Source organism: Lissotriton vulgaris, chromosome 7 (genome assembly GCF_964263255.1).
Source record: "Lissotriton vulgaris chromosome 7, aLisVul1.2, whole genome shotgun sequence".
In the NCBI taxonomy this organism is placed as follows: domain Eukaryota; kingdom Metazoa; phylum Chordata; class Amphibia; order Caudata; family Salamandridae; genus Lissotriton; species Lissotriton vulgaris.
Genome location: NC_141695.1, coordinates 595,627,057 through 595,644,539, shown reverse-complemented (window position 1 = coordinate 595,644,539; position 17,483 = coordinate 595,627,057). Strand labels below are relative to the sequence as shown.

Here is a 17,483-nt window from a genome sequence, read left to right as displayed (position 1 = left end):
GCAAATAGTTTGAAGACAATTCATTCAAGGGAATAAGTATTTAGAGTCTACTCTGTCATCGCGTTTTTGGTCATTTTTAAAGTTTTGCTTTTAGCCCCAGCACTTAGTGGGTGTAGGCTTTTATTTAGGACTTATGTGGCTGCAGAGTGCTAGAGCGTGGAATTTTCTGCTGGTTTGTTCTTTGATAGGCAAGTCCGGTTTGGTGCTTTTCGCTTAATCTCCATTTTCACTTAGTGTTTGTATCAAAGGTTGCATACCTTTTGGGGAGCAGCTAGGCAGAAAGAGCTGGAGTATGTCTAATGTGACCAAATAGGCAGGTTAGCATATGTTAGCATTATAATAATGCTCTTTATTAAAAACTACAACACTAAACTCATCAATATGGCAAGACCGATTGGCATTGCCATTGCTGGTTAAACTTACTCTTGGATAGCAGACAGTGCGTGTGTCGCAGGAGAAACAACAGCGTCAACTGTTCACCCCAGCTTGGCTCATCACTAATATTACTGAAAGCTTGCAACCCGACGTCTTTCTGAGAATAGGTCCATCGCTCAGTTAGTCTCTGCTGGGTCATTACTGCCGCCCTCCCCGCAGATGTTCCCATTCTTCCAAGCAATTGTTTTCAAGAAATTCACAAGGGTCCGCTCTGGGCCCATGGTCAAGATATCAGAAGTTGAAGCTTCATCTGTGTCCACGTCCCCACCGGACACACCATGCTCTGATTCTCTGGCCTGCCTGATAGGGCATCTTCTGCAAGTCTGCCCATTTCCTTAGCAGCTTGTTCCTTTGTGGGGAGCCCACCTGATGATCTTCTCTTTCTCCTCACTCATCATTTGGCACCCGCTTACAGCGTGTTCAGAACGCCGCAGCGAGAGCTGTGGTGGGGCTTCCCAGATTCTGCCCTACTGCTAATACCTTGCGTACGCTGCATTGGCTTCCGATTGCGCAAAGGATCCAGTTTAAGGTCCTTTGTGTAGCCTATAAAATCCTCAAGGGATCCCCTGCAATGATCCTTGCCAATCTTTTGTCCTGCTATGTTCGGACCCGGGCCTTAAGATTGTCGGACTTAGAACTTGCGGTTGTCCCCCGCTTCCAGCGCTGCAGGGCAGGCGGCCGTTCATTTCAAGTTCGTGCCGCAACGTTGTGGAACTCTCTTCCCCCTGCGATTCGTGCCCTTAGGGATCTGCTTTCTTTCCGTCGTGCTTTAAATACTTTTCTGTTTCCCTGAATTTTCCCTGCTCTGTTCTAACCAGTTATGTTGTGTTGCTACCTTGTCGGGCGCCAGGACGCTCCTTTGCTGGAGCATCTATGCGCCTTATATAAATAAACCTAACATAACATAACATAACTCCTTTGTGTTTCCGTCTCTGTCTTTCACATTCTGTGTCCATCCATGCTATTCCTGTATTTTCCAGCCAGTGTCAAACTCACTCTGAAGACTCAAAGATCTGGGGTTTGCACTTCACCACTACTCTCAGTCTCTCTGGGTACAGGAGAGCAAATTAGATATTGTGCTCCCGCATGCATGATATGATTTCTGGAAAAGTACACTGCTGCCACTGAACTAATGCTGTGTAGTCTGGGAAAACATGATCTGTAGCATTTTCAAGTTCCCATCGCACGTGTCCTCTGGTCATTTTCAATATGTAGTCACAGTAATTCATATGCCTCACAATTATATGTCTGGGTGGTACCTCCAGCATGGGTCGTCTCCATGGCATGTTATCTGCTCTTTCTATCACGAAGTGTTGTGGCAGCATACTGTTGAAAACATTCTGCAGGAACCATAGTTCCCGAAAGTCATTTATGTTTTGGCTTTCAATGCTCTCGGAGACATTCACCAGGCACACATTATCCCCCCACGAATGCCTTCGAGCTCCTTTGCTCTGTGATTCAGGATCCCTACCACCCTGATAGATTCTTCACTTGAGCTTGCAGCTCGCTCACAGTGGGGCGCAATGAGGACATGGTGGACTAACTGACTGTGACCCTCTCTGCCAATTTCTTATGGCCAGCTCTGAGTAGTGTGACATCAATAGCAACTGCGTTGATCTTATGCTCTATGCGGTTTCAGTATCCAGCGTCACTTGTACTATCTCTTCAAATTTGTCATTGTAGCCTTCTAACATTGTTTCAACAGGTTTAAGGGAGCTTTCAGCGGTTGGAACTGCATAATGTTGAGTATGAAGTTGTTTCTCCCTGGCTTGGGATTTACCCACTTTGGGTTTCACGGTCATGAGTTTATTAGGGTACTCTAGGACACTGCCAGATGACGCCATTAATGTATTGCTACTCCGTGCTTAATTTGAGCCGGTGGTTAGTAGTGGGGCCCACCAGCTCTCATTTTTGGGGACCAGCACTTATTTTTCCTCATCAGACATTAAACGCAAGCAAGAAAGGGAAAAACACATTAAGGGGAAAGAAGTAGGAAGAGAAAGACAGAAAAAACATGGCATAGGGAAATGCAGGAACGTGCATGAGTGACATAAAAAAATGAACAGAGAGTGTCTGATAGTGGATAGAAGAACCATTAGGTCTATTCAAGACTATGCAGCCTTTGTATGCAGCCAAGGTATTTGGCGTGCCAATGTTTCAAAGGACCGGCTGTGGGTTTCTGAGCGGAGCTTTGGCATTGGCACTCGTTCTTTTTACAAACGAAACACTGCTGCTACTTTGACAATATTATATTCACCCTGTGAGTACATTTGAATACCGCAGATATAGTGCAAATTTCCTATGGTAATTGTCTTTGCTCATAAGGACAGTAGGTGCAGTTTCACTTAAGTACTAATAAACCACCAGCTGATCTTTCTTTAGGTAGTCAAGTGTCGCCAGCACATTTCTGTGTGACAATTTCTGTTCTATACGTCTCCTTAAGCTTTTTATATGTAGGTTTCACATCTCTGAATGTGTCAGCAGCTGTCATACTCTTCCACGCTTAACAGTGTCCTGATAAGGGCTGGAGTTCCACTTCCCAGGAGAGTATCATCTAATGGACCGAAGCGCAATTCCTTCTTAATCTGTGCAACGGGACTTGTGCCCCCCCTCCTACCTTGCTTTGGGCCTTGTTATCTGCCTGTTCCATGCTGCATTGCCACAGAATCATCTTCCTGACCACTGCTTCTCACGACTCCTTTGTGCCCTGCCGCAGCACCAATTCAATGGGCCTCTGTGCCATTTCCCCCATAGAGACTTACAGCTGCAATCTTAACGTCTCTTCCAATGCGATCGCATGAGACCTGCTGTTAACTTGCAGGATCTTCAGACATCAAATCTGATGACCCAACAAAGAAAGCAAAATAATTTGTACAATTCTCTGATGCAAAAATTAAATCCCTCCTAATTAAGATACACATCTATCCCTATATGAAATATGCAAATACAATACCTCCTGGCACAGTTCTGACGTAATCACGGAGGATCTAGAACATCTTGAAAACCATTCTCTAGACCCTATCCCAAGCAACATTGCAATAGACCTCTATACCCACATTCTGTACTACTGGACAAATCTGGTTAATCTTTCTCAGCCAAGGATCTTTTCCCAATGATTTCAAAACTGGTCAGGTGACCCTACTACAAAAGAAACCCTCCACTGAGGTGAATAACATTAACAACTTCCATCCTAACAACAATCTCCCTGTCCTTGCTAAAATCCCTGAAAGATGTGTTGCTGAGCAAATCACCCAACACAAAGGACAAAAATCTTCAGGAAGAATTTCAATCTGGCTTCAGTCAAGGCTGCAGCACACAAACAGCACTTCTAGAGGTTATTGAGGATGCTCTTCTAGTGCTAGACTCAGGCAGTTCCTACCTCCTAATCCTTTGTGGCCTTTCTGCAGCCTTTGATACCGTAAACCTTCACACACTTGTTAACACACTAAAACAAAGAATCGTAATATAAGGCATAATACTTAAGTGGTTTTAATCTTACACAGGGAGAGCTCAAATTAATAAAAGTGAAAAAATTGGAAACCGTCTCCCACCTCCAAAGGCTGTGGATCAAGGTGTCCCTCAAGGCTCTATCCTTGCACCAACCCTTATTAATCTTTATATCGGACCACTTGAAGCCCTATTTAAAGAGACCGGGGTACTCTATCATCTCCATGCTAACGACACCCAACTCTCCCTCAAGGTGTCCTCTGCACAAATCTCACTGTGAGAAGTTGGTCTGGCATATGCTGTCCACTATTCTAGTGGGCACCTTGCACCAGTCCAAATGACCCGTATTGATGATCGGTTTAAAGACAACCTATATAGAAAGCTAACCTAATGGTAGTTGTGGAGAGCAGCCTTCCGGCTAAGTCTTGAAGGAATGTGAAGCAGCTTGTTTTACCAGTCTATAATCTCGTGAATGACCAAATGAAAGGAGAACCACACCAGGTATATATATATATATATATATATATATATATATATATATATATATATATATATATATATATATATATAAAATATATGTATTTATTCTAAACACATCCCTCTAGTCTCGTTATGAGGCTAGAAGCAAAAGTACATTCAGTAAACGTATTCAGCACACAGTAAGTTAGCACAATATACGTTGAGCCCTAGGGGCGTACCAAACCATATATTAAGAAAGTGGTATAAGAACCACAACTGACATAGATACAAGGCCTAGAGCCTTTAGAACCGCTGGGGCCACTAGGAACCATCCAAGGTAGAGACACAGGTGACCCACGAGGACGCGTGCAGTGTCTAAACATAGCCGCGAATCACCATTAACTTTTAAGGGGAAAGTCGCAGTTGGAATTTTAAAGAATAAGGACACTAAGAAGAGGACTTGGGGCAAACCCCTATAGAACTAAGAGGTTCTAGAGTCAACACCTATGGGAGCACAGGAGTAGTCAAGTTACCTCACCCAGGGAATCCGGGTGCATAGGTGTCTTTTCAGGTCGGGTTTCGTCATCTATTTCAATGGAGAGCTGCTGCAAAGTGCTGCTGGCGTCCAAGCGGAAAGTGTACGGGTGGTTCGGAGATGTGAAGAACCCGAAAGCAGAGGTGAGAGTCTGGGTCACTTGCCATTGACCAAGACGGCGAGGAGAAGATGCCCGCCGATGTCGGGTGATTTCAGGTGAAGAAGGTGAAGCTGGACTCTTCAGCCACGAGGACCAGGAGGCGTCGAGGATGGCCAGGAGCTGGATTTGAGCTGTTCCACGAAGGATGTGGAGTGCTGCAGTGTCGATTTCTGGATTAGACCCAACAACCCTTGACAACAGCAATCCACACAGAATGCAAAGATTTGCTTTGGTGCAGACCAGCAAGGTCTGAGGGACTCACCTCTTGGTAGGAGGTCCGGGCACATCTGGAGCAACCAGGGAAGCCCAAAGGAAAGAAGAGTTACCTTCCTGGGGACCCACCAGTCGAAGGACCAAGCACCGCGAAGGGGCCTTGAGTGGAAATGCTAGAAGCGGGCCCATGGAACACTCGTGGAGTGTAGGCCCACAATCTTCGGTGCAGATGGTGCTCGGGCTTGGACTACAAGTAGCCCAATGCACAACTTCAGGAAAGCTCGGAAAGTTGATGCACTAGCAAATGTGCACGGTGTCCAGGAGTTCCGGTCCCACATAACTCGTGAGGGCAGCGGGTCTCAGCTTTGCTGGGATCTCGTGTCGGCCTCTGAGAAGTCTGGAAGTCCATGTCCTGAGTCGCAAATAATTCGGGGTCCAGCGGGAGTCTCGGAAATGCAGAGTGGCAAGATGCTTCTTGGTACCTGCTTGAGCAAGGGAGTCACTCCTTGACCCCAAGGGAGATTCTTCTGTCTTCTAGTCGTGCAGAATGTCGAAGTTCCAGGATATATATTGCAGAGTTTCGTCCAGGTGTAATCTGAAGTCCTAAGGACTGGGGTTCCATACTTATACTAAGTTAGGGGGTTGGACATGCTCTGGGGACCCACCTATTGGAAGGTCTGGGGAGAGGTGTGGTTACACTTCTTTCCCTTTGTCCAGTTTCGCGCCAGAGCAGGGGCTGAGTGCCCCTGCAACAGGTTTCATTCATGATGAAGCTCTGCCATATGGGTGGGCTGATGGGATTTATTTCCTTTTTGGAGACACAGAGCCTGTCACATTTTTCTTTGCCCCCTTTAATTGTACAGACCATTGACAGTCCTTTTTGTATTGTTAACCCAGTAACCAACCTGGAGTGTACCTAAAGTACATGCAATCATTTTAGAGAGGAAGCAGCTAGGCTGGGGTCCTGAATACCAGGGCCCCCAGCCAGACTAAAGTCGATAAACAGTGAAACACCAGCAAAAAAATGGGGGTAACCATAGCGAGCAGATCAGACTCTCCTACACTCCCCACCACCCTCAACCTCATCCAAGAATGGATGACGTTTCATTACGTAAACTGAATATCACCGAAATCCTTGTTATCTCTACCTCAAACTCTCCACCTCCTGTTCACTCATGGATGAATAATCTGAACATTCGTAACATTGTGGACTGTGCCAAATCCGTAGGTGTCATCCTGGACAAAAGACTTAACCTCCAATCTCAAATTAACACCATGGCCAAGAATGCACACATCCAACTGTGCATTCTCTGGGGGACCCGAAGTTACATTCCTCAGCAAGACCTGAAAACTCTTGTCCAATCTACTCTCCAGACTGGTCTACTGTAATTCTCTCCATGCAGGCCTTCCCAAGACACACCTATCTCCTCTAAAATCCATTCTCCACTTGGCAATGCGTTTAGTCTACGTGGCCAAAAGAAATGACCATATCACACCTATGCTAATAACTCTTCGCTGGATTCCTGTTACCATATACTAGACTGCTTGTATCACCGAAAAAGCCATTCATACTTCCACCCCTCGCTACCTAGCAAACATACTCAAGTTATCAGGTGGCTCTAAACCTTCACAAAATGCTGAAAATCTTCTGCGTGAACCTCCAACTTTCAAAAGGGAAAGACTTATGGCCCAATCTTATTCAGGTAATAAGACTAGATTTTGCAACTCGCTACCTCCTAAACTTTGCACCACCACCTCTTTCTGGATCTTCAAAAAATACCTCAAAACTCTTCTCTTCCAAAGACATTTTTCTCAATAACACTCCTTGCCAAGCTCCCAACGAGGCATACACCTTCATATTCAATGGCATGACCCAGACTGTTACATGACACTCTGGAGAGCTATAACGAGCTCTCGGCCTTAACTCTGTAAATATGTAATAGGTATTTATGTACACTTAATCGTTTTAACTTTTCTACTAAAATAATCTCTTATGTATATGCAATTTGTAAATACTTAACTCTCACCATGAGTAACCATAGATATGCGTATTGCCACCTACTACCCCGCTACTCTGAATTTCCTATTTAAAGTTCTTTGCTCTATTGTAAAGCGCTCTAACACCTCTGGGTAATGTCCGTGCTATATAAAAACTGCATTAATAAATAAATCTGGTCTGTTAGCGCTGCATCTGCAGATTGTCCGCAGCCCCTGTGGGTATGTATCTATGGTGTGGTTACAAGGCAGCATAATTATCTACTTTTTCGCTGAGGCGGAGCACTAGAAAGCCAGGCCCTTCCCTGCCAAGAGCACTATTAATTTTACATTTTGTATAACTGGTTAAAACATTCATTGGCAAATGTTGCCTTTTTGGGCACATTTCCTAATTAATTGGTCAGGCTTCTAGATCAGTAGTCTGAAATGCAAATAGGCCATGGATTCAAATGGATTATGAGCCTAGGCATTCAACGTAACAATTAAGTCCCAGACCAACCGAGGTTTCCTGATTGGGAGTCAGGGAGAAATGATTGGATGGAGGGAAGCCTGGTGACAACAACCAATGCTGTTGTGCTTTTGAGCAGTTTCCTAGTGTAACATTTCCAGCTGCCTGCAAGCAGATTGAGGTGAAGATAACAAGCTCTCAGGCACTGAATCTGAACAATTGCGCAGAGGGATATACTATTTCCCTATTACACATTTGCCATCACATCTCTTCCCTGAGAAGAAGCGCATAGTAAGACCTCACCAAGGAGTCAACAGTGCAACAAAACCAAATCTAAATTGGCCACAACAGAGATTAGCCGTATCTAGCCTCTCACCCTTCCTTACCCAAGATGACAAGCACTGGCTTATGAAGCATATGCCATAACCTGTTAAATGGAAAATCTCCCGTTTCAGATGATTGATTTAGTTATCTCCCAAGGAAGACACCACTCTTGAGCTGCTGAACATAGCCTGATCAGCCTAGCTATATTTAATTGAGGCAGATTGCTAAGGGAGTCATTACTAGAGAGAATTCCTGCCCAGAAAAAGTTGCATTGCTAGAAAGAGCAATTCCTTTCAGTGTTGCCACATTGTTTGATATAGAGTATACCAGTACTGTGGAACATGTACATCAAAGCACTTTTCTCCTTTGCCCTTTAGCAGTGAAAAAAACTTTAATTTCTGACTGATATATTGGACAGTATCCAGTGTGCATTTAGGGGTGTGGATCAATTGGTGCCTTCAAGTGGAACATTAGTATGAATAATCATATGTCCTAGATACCTCCGGGGCAGGGATGCAGAACGGGACACCTTGATTGAAGCAGACTTGAGTGGCACACCAAATGAGGTTTCTGGACACTGTTCAGCACCAGAGTCGTCAAGTATGCGCCTTGATACCTCAGGTGGTGGAGGTGAATTTGTAAGGTGTTTGTGTGTAACCTGCCCATTTACACTAAATTGGTGCAGAAGGTCATGAAAATCCAGGAGCTTCTAGAACTTACATTGCTTAAGTAGGATAGATCTTCTGCAAATATGGATGCAATGGTAGGATACCCATGTCAAACAGGCTGTTGAGGCGAGTCCTAAATCTGAATCTGTAGAAGAATCCCACGATGGGAACCATGTCCTCCTAATTACATCTACACTGCCAGGAACCTGGAATAAAATTAAGCTAATTACCTGGAAATGTGGTGCTCCAGATTTGGCATCCCTTTTGCATCCCCACGCTTATTAAAAAAGCTCTGATATTCGGAAGAAAATCACACTTCCCTTCACAAACCAGACACTAGAGTTATTTTACTCTAGTCAATAGGTTTTTTGTTCACATCCCTCCACCCAGACAGGCGTGCTGAACCCGCACCTAGCCACCACCTTGAGATTACATCTAAGGATAGACAGGCAAATTAATTTAAACTGTCAGATTTGAATATGGCTACAATACAGCAGTTCACCTTCAAATTTCTAGCCATGTTCTAGACAGATCTCTCTCTGCCTTACGAGTGGTTGCAGGAATTTGTATGAGAACATAACTGTGGTCGGCGAAGCTTTCTGACTGTATCAAGTTAGATTTCCTGCACATTGCCCTATTCTTTTAATCTAAAATGCTATATCTGAGCAGCACTGAAATTCTTCTCCCTCTCTGGTTGAACTGCTCTCCACAGTCAGTTAGTTCACTTCTGCCTCGGATGATCAAAAACAAACTCCCACCACTCTTCAGCAAATCTGCATCCAATTTTTATGGTGAAACACTCTGTTTCATCTGCGAGAACATCTTTCCGGAGGTTTTAAGGGCATCATAGCCAGGTAGAGAAATGTTTTCATGAGGAAACGCTTTGACGATGTGCAAGAAGTCACCTACCTTCCTGGAGGCCTGACAGCATATGCAAGGCCTAGGGGTCTCAATCGCAAGATTATTAAATCCACCTGTACAGCCAATTACTTAAAAGTAAAAAAAACGAAAAACTGTATAAAAGACACCTATGTAGAACATACATTAAAATCCCATTGTGGCTATTGGTTTATACTTGCCTTTACTGCTTATATGTCACGAGAATGACAGTTCTAGTCATTTTTTTTAACTGTAGTTAAGAAAACTATTTTGTAAACAAAAATGTCAAGCTTAAAAAGTTGCAACTCCTTGTACAACCAAGGCCTCACACTCATTAACTGTTCTGGTTGCAAGTAGAACAACATTTTACTTTACAGAATTTATCACCAACAGCTGTGCATAACTTTTAAATGCACACTTACAACTCACTTACAAAGTGGTAAAGCTGTTACCCAAAGTTTTAAAACAGCTTTATTTGGACTTCTGCCGTCCAGGCCTAACATGTAATGGTGATAAATGTAATGGTGATACTTGTAAAGCGCACTGTTACCCCATCTCGGGGTGTCCTGGCGCTGAAGACCGCTGGGGAACCCGTCCTGGCTTTCCCTGTGAGATGGTCCCTTCTGGGTATCTCCAAGGTGAAACCAGGCATCCCCGGCGATGTGGGGGCCGTTGTAGAGATGAGGCAAGCTTAATGCCCAGAGTTGCAGAGTGTGATCCCTGGTTAGAGTAGGCACCGAGGCGAGAATTATCGAGTCCGTTGACCCTGGTCCACGACCCTGCCGCGTCAGGAATTGAACCCTGGTCCCGGGCCGTTCTCTACTTCCGGGTCTGCCACCTCTAACCAGTGAGCCACACCACTCCACTAACCTGCAGTATGATGTGACTGATTTTAAGTGCAGTCAAAGGGTTTGCCACATGTCAGTTGCAAAAGCTTTTGTCACTTTCACATTTTGAAAGTTGACATTCAATTACAGCTGACTTACAAAGTGTCAGGCATGCCAATTAAATATCCAAAACAGTTTGATGTTTAAGAGACCAGCACATGCAGTTGTGGCCTGTTTGTAGACCCAAACTGCGCAGAAGTAACAGATAACCGGTATCAAAGTCCAAATCCATGCAAATCCTAATGGAAACATTAAAAAAGATGGATTTCCTAAAGACACCATTGTGCATAAAATACTACATAACAACCTGTAGTACATAACTACTGTGTTAAAAAGCAGACTAATCTAAGTGGATACAATAGGCAACGAGCAAGCATACACCCCCACACACCAAAAACATGAAGCCAAATAATCCTGCTCCCCGTCACTCAGACACTAACACACAAGAACAAGACAACTCAAGCAGGTAAGAATGAGACCCGACCAGCAAACTTCTAGCATATCAAAGCAGTTCCTGGCAACCACTGCACTCAATTAACCACTCTTTCATATACTTCCCAGTACACCGATGACTAATGACTACTCAAAACACACACTAGGCTTAGGCCACAAGGAGCAGAGCAGAACGCCCAAAAGTGCCTTAAGGCCATACCAATAATAGATGGGTGCTATACAAGTAACAGAAGATAATTCATCATTTTTAATATTTCTTTCTTAATGATATAGCGAGGATTTCTAGCCTCATGATGGTGATATGTAAAGATCTCTGATACCTCCTCTACTGAAAGACGCTAATACAATGGAAGCATTAATACTATATTCCAAAATCAATACAGAACATAATAACTGAGCTGTTGAGGTCAGGGTAAAGCTAAAGGCAGACCAATCAGGGCACCAGAAGAGGAAGACAGACAGATGAAGGGTCTAAGTTGGACACCGTGCCAACACATGAGTTAATATGAAAACCCACTCCATTTATCTAGCAGGATCTCATGCACATACAATTCAGACAGATTTGAATGGTAAACGTAGAAGTGGATATAAAGGGGAACGCATTTTAGCATCTAGGAATCGTGTTGGGTTAGTGCCTGCGAATGATCCAGAGAAACACAGCAATCTCTGGGCAACAAAACTTTTATATATCACTACATTTTCAGAGGTCTACCTACTAAGGTAAAAGTGGCAGATGTTAAAACCTGGGAGATCTTTCTGTTCCATGAGAACTGAGTTTTTGCTGCGATAGTTCGAAAAATATGGCTGTAACCTTTTCAGAAGGAAACAAAGGCAAGTCAAGTCCTTCTTGGAACCAAGCTTTTGATGTGAAGAAGGTGAGATGGAAAGAATGGGAGGTTGCAACTCACTTTACACAGCCACCTGCTTGGTGCTTAACTCATGGACCCTGGTAGAACTTTCCCACAAATAAAAATCTAGAACCTCACCCTAAAAGACTGCAGACATTTTGTGGGATATGGTTTGAACAGTGATCCATGTTGCAGGAAGAACTGAGATTTGGACCATTGGTAACCGAAGCAAGGTGGATAAACAGTAAGTCACTTGCAATGAGTCAAGCCATGTGGCCAGGTGCTAGTAAAGGATGTTTTGAGGAATGTCAAGGCAACGCCTTGTTGCAGTACGTTTGTTAAAATCTACGCTGTGCTGGCAAAAGTGCTCTGGGATCTGTATTAGTCACAACATTTCACATGTATGCCATTAAGAGTACAGAACATACCTCTGCGTCCAGTTCATCTGCCGAGACAAAATTTCTATCTGGGAGTTCCACTGGCGTCAACTGCAAATAAAGAAAGACAACATATCAACTATTGCAGGACCATTTCTCACCCATCCCTAAATCTATGCATGCTCAACTGTTTGAAAACGTCTAGCAAGAAACTTAGAATTGCACAAATGCTGACACTGGTGTGAGCTAAAATGCATTACAGCATTCCTCGACATTGTTCCCAACAAGAGGCCTAATTTAGCACAAATGTAACCAGCAACACCATAGATTAGAAGCATGTGAAATTATTTAGTGATTTTTATTTCTTGTGAAATTCCCCATGCACTGAATCTAAATACTATAAATAAAACAGCTCCAGGATTCATAACTGGGATATCTTACTACAGTTTTAAAATAAAGTACTGCAAACCACTGAACATCCCAGCAGTTTCCAACATCGTGAATACATATGCCGCAAGGCCTAGAGCCACTGTCCCTTTAAAATTACTAGAAAAATCCCTCAGGGAAAAAAAACATTCTAAGCATGGTAACCTACCAAATATATGGGAGACTCCCAAAGCAGAGAAGAGCCATGCAAGAAAGAGTGATCACTTGGAGAATCAATACAATCCTGAGACCCATGAGCATGGAGTTTGAGAAAGTAGACCCTACAGTTGAGAACACCTGTCTGCCTTTGATTGAGTGGCTAAATTCTGAAGTGTATCTGGAGCATTACACAAAAAGCTTAATAGCTAGGACTTTAGACATGCAGAGCTAAATAGGGAAACCACTCTGCAAAGAATGATGTAACCAATGTAGCCACTAACCTAATCATATAACACAAAACTATTTGAAGGTTGCAAAGTATGAACTGGTATCTCACAGTCCTACCTTTCTAAATGAGGGGGTCATCAAAAGATTTTTGAGAGGTCTTCTCACCCTCAACTTATCAAGGCATGCTTCATCATTTGACGGTCTTTCACACAGGGGTAGGAACAATGCCACTTCAGCAGACTCAACCAAGGACAGCTAGTCTGAACCCTGGGAGTTTTTAGAAATCTGCTGTCAGGATAATGTCTTGCATCCGGTTATTTAGACAAGAAGGGAAAATATAGTTAAAAATACCTAGGAGTATACTCAATAATTAGTTTATTATAGAGTTCCACTGGTATGGTTACAATATTCAAATATTGGCCACAATGTGTAATCAATGAAACGTAATTACCAACATGTTTCGACCTTTTCAAGTAGCCTAAAGCTGGTTTTAGGTCTTCTTCAAAGTAAAGAAAGACTCAAGTGTGGTCTATTAACACGCCAAGTTAAAATATATATAATAGGGAAGGAAATAATTAACACCCTACCAGTCCCTTGTATCCATTCTACCACCCACGTTCAGGTATACTATAGGCATCATGGCTAGATGTGGGGGGCATCACCTCCATAGTCCCATTCGTCAGAGGGATGACGCTCTAGTAGCACCTATTAGTGCCCCCTCCACTGCCATATATTGGGCTACACTAACTTAATCATTAAAGGAATATACACTTTGTACAAAACTAAAATATACAGACCTATAATACAAACTCGGTCATCCATTATTGTTTGTAAACATTGTTATAACTTCAGAAAGCCTTTATTTGGTCAACTGCTTTCAAACCCCAAACCAGAAGAGACAGAGTGCAATATGAAATGTTCTGTACATCTATTATACAAGTAAAGTGCAAGATTAAAAGAAAGTTAAATGAATAGACAAGCTGTTATTTTGCACTTACTTTCTGTACTTATATTGCATGTACGATCCTATTGCAAGGTCATTCCTTGTTTCAGGAAATTTAAGGTTAACTAATAAAATAGAGAACAGCTTAAGCTAGATTAAATTCTTTAGAAAAAGAAAATTATCTGGAAGAGTTTGTGATTGGTGAATTAAATTAGAACCACACATTTGTGGCAACAAGTGGATGTGTTTCCCTCATGGTGAACTGGTTTAACTCCGCAGCTGAAGGAGCTGTAATGATTTCCATACCATGGAGTACATTTTACTCAGATGGGTTACAGGGTTAAAATGCCTGTACACATTCAATTGCACTAACAAATAACCCCTTAGAATCTCAACATCTTCACTGCCAATGTAAATCATTGATGGTAATACGAGTTAGGAGTATCTGGTTGTCTTCCACCATGAAACACTGTTCTGGAAGTTCTATGTAGAGCCAATTGTTGTGGAAATAGAAAGGTAAAAGGGGTGCTTTAAAAAGTGCTTCCTGTTTGAGAATGAAGGGATTTAGGACTGCTAGCCCTTGCAGGCCTTCTGCACATAGAGTGCATCGCAATTTGCACATCCACTTCCAAACCATTCGGTATGCAAATTGCACATCATTATTTGCAAAGGATCGTACATCCATCAGGCCAAGAGTACAGTTTAAATGCTTCTGTTTAGTACAGAAATCTTTTCATGGGGAGGAGTACCTGATCTGAGTGCCTTTCATTTCACAGGCTTTTGAGAGCTCTTTGTTGTATTCTACATATTAGTTTAATATGCACTCTAGCCCTGCTGCCTTTAGCTGCTCAGCCAGAGTGTGTCTTGGTATTAGAATGTTGGTGTGTCTGTGATGCGTGGAATGCCTGGGTGACTGACTGGGGTGAATGTGGCAGTTGGAGATGGGCTGAGCAGCTAGGGAGGCTGCTCCTGGTGGGGCTGGTACAACACTAGGCTGGCTGGAGTCATCACTGATGTAACTTGATCTGAAGACTGAATAAACAAGTCTTGAATATACATCCTGGCTCCTGGTCTTTTTCCTCTAAGGACACAACATTATTTTGGCGACGAGTACAGTCTTGAACCCCAGTGACTCCTGGTACAGCAAAGCAACAAAGAAACAAAGAAACTAAGCAACTAAGAGAGAAATCAAGAGATCCTACTAGCAACATCAAGAAAAATAAAGAAGGTATTTCCAGGCAAGCCAGCGCCAGCCCCACCAGTGTCCTTCTAATGGACAGCCCCAAGGAGCAGTGTCACCACCAACTGACACATCTGTCTGGGAATACATCTGTAACTGTGAGCTGGTGGAGTAGTGCAACTACAACCGATTTTGGCTGGTCCACGCACAGTGGTGAACAGTGAGTTGGTTGAGTAGTTCAACTACAGCCTCATCTGGAGTTCCAGCCACTTGGTAATGTACAATATTGACTGTGAGTTGGATGGGTAGCATCTCTACAACCAGGTGTTGGGAGTACCAGCCACATCACACTAATGTGTGAAAAGTGCCTTTCAGTAAAGTGACAGAATAATGGTCAAGGCACAGTTTTGGGATGTCCTTTTCAAAAAGCACCAGTTGTTTATGTTCCAGTCACTGCGCTCTACAGAGCCTTCAGTGTCTTTAAGTTTATGGCACTATTTGGGATTCATAGTCTTGTAGAAGTAAGACTTTACAATGTGCAATGGCTGCACAGAAATTGTTTGCTGTATGGTGCTTAAATGAAAGTTGCAGTAAACTGTAGTGCCTTTTAAACCACAACAAATTCAGTCTCATAGCGGGGATCTCTGCGAAGTCTTGCTGGGCACATTAAAGTACTTTCATGTGAAAAGATGGGCAGATCTACAGAAAGAAAATATTGAAACAATCGATAGTGCAAGAAGGAGCTTGCTAAATTTCGGAGTGCTTGAGATTCGTGGAAAGTGGTTTCTAGATTATTGTATATCCAGGACTATACATCATTTATCCATTTGCTTTTTGTTCTGTCTTATGGCTACATTTGGAGTATGTGTAATGCAAAGAGTCTGGTGTTACTTTATTTGCATTTTGATCTGTACTGTTATTTTATATTATATGTTTTGTAAAAAATATATTTGTTGATCACTTTGACCTGCTAGTCAATAAAAAAATAAAAAAATTAAAAAAAGGAAAGTGGTTTCCCTATTTAGGAGTGCTGGTGATTTATACTGTGTACTGCCTCTGTGAACTACCGAGTGAATTTTAAACTGCTGAGTGTGTTTCTAATACCGGGAGCATGAGTCTCTCACAGCGGGCACTGCCTAGTGGATTTCAAACTGCCGTGAGAATTTCAAATACTGGGGGCACGTGTCTTTGACAACGGGAGCAGTCTCCAGCCCGCACGCTATCTTACCTGCACTCTTCATGTCGTCTTGGATCTTTGTGACGCAGGTGACGGTCTTCCAGTGTTCTGCTTTTTGTTGATGCTGCGTAAGCACAGACGTGCCTGGAGCCATCCGGCGGGACGTCTGCAACGTGCCACCATCTGTACGCTGGCGGTGTTCATCGCATTATCCCAACCACGCTGCCCGATTAACGTCATGCCACACACGGAGCTGTGCTTAGGATATGGGGGCTTTCAACTCAGGCCTCGCGAAGCATGAGCACTATGCATTTGCATTGTGTCTGGTTTCTTTTCGACACGCTCTTGTGGATTCAAGTAGGTTGGAGGCAGTCTATTTTAGGCATACTCACTGTATGTCCATTCTCTCGTACAGAGCAGTCATGTCTTTTGGATTACTGTGTAAACTGGTTTATTTTACCCGGTTTATTTTACTCGAGCATTTCCTCACCAGTCACTACAAAAGTTAAAATTCACTTGCTCCTTTGATGTTGAACTGAGGACATCGTTATTGTTTACTCGAGGGTTCGCAGGTACAAATGTGTTTTAAGTGGTGTTTTTCTCTCTCAATGTTTGCTCTGTTAAGATTATATGTACTCTCACATGATATGTTTTAGAAGGAGTGGGAGGATAACTACTGGCAGGACCTTTTGGTCGCCAGTCGAGGGAAAGATACAAAAGGTTTTTGGGACTTGGTGGGAAATAGGACACTTTGAGAACCTGTAGCATCAATGCCCAGACATGGTTTACCCACTTCCAAACACTCTATTCCGCCATCGAAGGTCCACTTAATGATCCCTTTATCCTTCCGCCATACACCTTAGATAGAGACCTGGACTTGTTTTCTGTACAGGATGTCACAAAGCAGATTAATACCCTGGTACCATTAAAAGCAGCTGGCCCGGATGGTCTCCCAGGAGATATCCTCCGAGCCTACCCAAAAGAATGGGGGGTTCTGATCTCGGCCCTTCTTAACGCAATCATCGAGGGAGGGTCTGTGCCAGACTCCTGGAAAGGGGCCGAGGTAGTCCCAATTTTTAAAAAGGGTTGCCGGGACCTACCTGGGAACTACAGGCCTATAAGCCTTATAGACTCAAGTCAGAAACTGGCGGGGAAAGCCATCTTGGGGAGGATCCTACAATGGGTGGACGACAACCACATTCTGTCTGTTATGCAAGCCGGGTTCCGTTCAGGAACCGGAAC

At 43.4% G+C, this 17,483-nt stretch overlaps 1 protein-coding gene across 4 annotated transcripts in view; it reads right to left on the bottom strand.

The window, feature by feature from the left end:
* RNF157 (ring finger protein 157) overlaps window positions 1-17,483 on the bottom strand; it is a 548,807-nt gene that overhangs the window by 140,172 nt on the left and 391,152 nt on the right. For all 4 annotated transcript variants that reach the window (XM_086930701.1, XM_086930704.1, XM_086930702.1 and 1 more), the window contains exon 16: window positions 12,180-12,239. In XM_086930701.1, coding sequence (XP_086786827.1) covers window positions 12,180-12,239 — 60 coding nt within the window. The remainder of the gene's footprint in view (window positions 1-12,179; window positions 12,240-17,483) is intronic.